Source organism: Ambystoma mexicanum, chromosome 9 (genome assembly GCF_040938575.1).
Source record: "Ambystoma mexicanum isolate Mex_15411 chromosome 9, UKY_AmexF1_1, whole genome shotgun sequence".
Lineage (NCBI taxonomy): Eukaryota > Metazoa > Chordata > Amphibia > Caudata > Ambystomatidae > Ambystoma > Ambystoma mexicanum.
Window position 1 is genome coordinate 31,804,482 of NC_090931.1, and position 3,445 is coordinate 31,807,926.

The following is a 3,445-nucleotide window of genomic DNA, read 5'->3' on the forward strand; positions in this document are numbered from 1 at the left end:
ATCACTAGCCTCCAGGCCAGCAGAGGCTCCAAGGTTCAATGCACCTTTGAGGCTCCCAGGATCACTAGCCTCCAGGCCAGCAGAGGCTTCAAGGTTCATTGCACCTCTGAGGCTCCCAGGATCACTAGCCTCCAGGCCAGCAGAGGCTTCAAGGTTCACTGCACCTCTGAGGCTTCCAGGGTCACTAGCCTACAGGCCAGCAGAGGTTCAAAGGTTCACTGCACCTCTGAGGATTCCAGAATCACTAGCCTCCAGGCCAGCAGAGGCTTCAAGGTTCACGGCACCTCTGAGGCTCTCAGGGTCACTAGCCTCCAAGCCAGCAGAGGCTTCAAGGTTCACTGCACATCTGAGGCTTCCAGGGTCACTAGCCTCCAGGCCAGCAGAGGCTTCAAGGTTCACTGCACCTATGAGGCTTCCAGGATCACTAGCCTCCAGGCCAGCCGAGGCTTCAAGGTTCACGGCAGCTCTGAGGCTCCCAGGATCACTAGCCTCCAGGTCAGCAGAGGCTCCAAGGTTCACTGCACCTCTGAGGATTCCAGGATCACTAGTCTCCAGGCCAGCAGAGACTCCAAAATTCACTGCACCACTGAGGCTTCCAGGATCACTAGCCTCCAGGCCAGCAGAGGCTCCAAGGTTCAATGCACCCCTGAGGCTTCCAGGGTCACTAGCCTCCAGGCCAGCAAAGGCTTCAAGGTTCACTGCAACTCTTAGGCTCCCAGGATCACTAGCCTCCAGGCCAGCAGAGGTTCCAAGGTTCACTGCACCTCTGAGGCTTTCAGGGTCACTAGCCTCCAGGCCAGTAGAGGCTTCAAGGTTTACTGCACCTCTGAGGCTCCCAGGATCACTAGCCTCCAGGCCAGCAGAACCCCCAAGGTTCACTGCACCTCTGAGGATTCCAGGGTCACTAGCCTCCAGGCCAGCAGAGGCTTCAAGGTTCACTGCACCTCTGAGGCTCCCAGGATCACTAGCCTCCAGGCCAGCAGAGGCTTCAAGGTTCACTGCACCTCTGGGGATTCCAGGATCACTAGCCTCCAGGCCAGGAGAGGCTTCAAGGTTCACTGCACCTCTGAGGCTTCCAGGATCACTAGCCTCCAGGCCAGCAGAGGCTCCAAAATTCACCGCACCTCTGGGGCTTCTAGGATCACTACCCTCCAGGCCAGCAGAGGCTTCAAGGTTCACCGAACCTCTGAGGCTTGCAGGATCACTAGCCTCCAGGCCAGCAGAGGCTCCAAGGTTCACTGCACCTCTGAGGCTTCCAGGATCACTAGCCTCCAGGCCAGCAGAGGCTCCAAGGTTCACTGCACCTCTTGGCGTTCTAGGATCACTACCCTCCAGGCCAGCAGAGGCTTCAGGGTTCACTGCACCTCTGAGGCTTGCAGGATCACTAGCCTCCAGGCCAGCAGAGGCTCCAAGGTTTACTGCACTTCTGAGGCTTGCAGGATCACTAGCCTCCAGGCCAGCAGAGGCTCCAAGGTTTACTGCACTTCTGAGGCTTCCAGGATCACGAGCCTCCAGTCCAGCAGAGGTTCAAAGGTTCACTGCACCTCTGAGGCTTCCAGGATCACAAACCTCCAGGCGATAAGAGGCTCCAAAGTTCACTGCAACTCTGAGGCTTCCAGGATCACTAGCCTCCAGCCCAGCAGAGGACCCAAGGTTCACTGCACCTCTGAGGCTTCCAGGATCACATTCCTCCAGGCCAGCAGAGGTTCCAAAGTTCACTGCACCTCTGAGGCTTCCAGGGTCTCTAGCCACCAGGCCAGCAGAGGCTTCACAATTCACTGCACCTCTGAGGCTCCCAGGATCACTAGCCTCCGGGCCAGCAGAACCTTCAAGGTTCACTGCACCTCTGAGGATTCCAGGATCACTAGCCTCCAGCCCAGCAGAGGCCCCAAGGTTCACTGCACCTCTGAGGCTCCCAGGATCACTAGCCTCCAGGCCAGCAGAGGCTCCAAGGTTCAATGCACCTCTGAGGCTTCCAGGGTCAGTAGCCTCCAGGCCAGCAGAGGCTTCAAGGTTCACTGCATCTCTGAGGCTCCCAGGATCACTAGCCTCCAGGCCAGCAGAAGTTTCAAGGTTCACTGCACCGCTGAGGATTCCAGAATCACTAGCCTCCAGGCCAGCAGAGGCCCCAAGGTTCACTGCACCTCTGAGGCTTCCAGGATCACAATCCTCCTGACCAGCAGAGGTTCCAAGGTTCACTGCACATCTGAGGCTTCCAGGGTCACTAGCCTCCAGGCCAGCAGAGGCTTCAAGGTTCACTGCACCTCTGAGGCTCCCAGGATCACTAGCCTCCTGGCCAGCAGAACCTTCAAGGTTCACTGCACCTCTGAGTATTCCAGGATCACTAGCCCCCAGGCCAGCAGAGGCTTCAAGGTTCACTGCACCTCTGAGGCTCCCAGGGTCACTCACTAGACTCCAGGCCAGCAGAGGCCCAAAGGTTCACTGCACCTCTGAGGCTTCCAGGGTCACTAACCTCCAGGCCAGCAGAGGTTCAAAGGTTCACTGCACCTCTGAGGCTCCCAGGATCACTAGCCTCCAGGCCAGCAGAGGCTTCAAGGTTCACTGCACCTCTGAGGCTCCCAGGATCACTAGCCTCCAGGCCAGCAGAGGCTTCAAGGTTCACTGCACCTCTGAGGCTTCCAGGGTCACTAGCCTCCAGGCCAGCAGAGGTTCAAAGGTTCACTGCACCTCTGAGGATTCCAGAATCACTAGCCTCCAGGCCAGCAGAGGCTTCAAGGTTCACTGCATCTCTGAGGCTCCCAGGATCACTAGCCTCCAGGCCAGCAGAGGTTTCAAGGTTCACTGCACCTCTGAGGATTCCAGAATCACTAGCCTCCAGGCCAGCAGAGGCCCCAAGGTTCACTGCACCTCTGAGGCTTCCAGGATCACAATCCTCCAGACCAGCAGAGGTTCCAAGGTTCACTGCACATCTGAGGCTTCCAGGGTCACTAGCCTCCAGGCCAGCAGAGGCTTCAAGGTTCACTGCACCTCTGAGGCTCCCAGGATCACTAGCCTCCTGGCCAGCAGAACCTTCAAGGTTCACTGCACCTCTGAGGATTCCAGGATCACTAGCCTCCAGCCCAGCAGAGGCCCCAAGGTTCACTGCACCTCTGAGGCTCCCAGGATCACTAGCCTCCAGGCCAGCAGAGGCTCCAAGGTTCAATGCACCTCTGAGGCTTCCGGGATCACTAGCCTCCAGGCCAGAAGAGGCTTCAAGGTTCATTGCACCTCTGAGGCTCCCAGGATCACTAGCCTCCAGGCCAGCAGAGGCTTCAAGGTTCACTGCACCTCTGAGGCTTCCAGGGTCACTAGCCTCCAGGCCAGCAGAGGTTCAAAGGTTCACTGCACCTCTGAGGATTCCAGAATCACTAGCCTCCAGGCCAGCAGAGGCTTCAAGGTTCACTGCACATCTGAGGCTTCCAGGGTCACTAGCCTCCAGGCCAGC

At 58.0% G+C, this 3,445-nt stretch overlaps 1 protein-coding gene across 1 annotated transcript; it reads right to left on the minus strand.

Moving 5' to 3' along the window:
* Positions 1 to 207: 207 nt before the first annotated feature.
* On the minus strand, positions 208 to 3,223 carry LOC138487240 (streptococcal hemagglutinin-like). Its single transcript, XM_069613875.1, has 3 exons — positions 2,689 to 3,223; positions 1,570 to 2,306; positions 208 to 969 (listed from the first exon to the last, which is right to left on the minus strand). The coding sequence occupies exons 1-3, from the start codon at positions 3,221 to 3,223 to the stop codon at positions 208 to 210; spliced, it is 2,034 nt and encodes a 677-aa protein (XP_069469976.1).
* Between the last annotated feature and the right edge of the window lie 222 nt (positions 3,224 to 3,445).

Excerpts from the sequence above, each read along its gene's own strand:
- LOC138487240 (XM_069613875.1), bottom strand. The coding sequence starts at position 3,223 with ATGAACCTTGAAGCCTCTTCTGGCCTGGAGGCTAGTGATCCCGGAAGC. Across the intron at positions 2,307-2,688 it reads TGATTCTGGAATCCTCAGAG|GTTCTGCTGGCCAGGAGGCT; the intron begins GTGCAGTGAACC and ends TGAACCTTGAAG. Across the intron at positions 970-1,569 it reads GAGCCTCTTATCGCCTGGAG|GCTAGTGATCCTGGGAGCCT; the intron begins GTTTGTGATCCT and ends GCTGGCCTGGAG.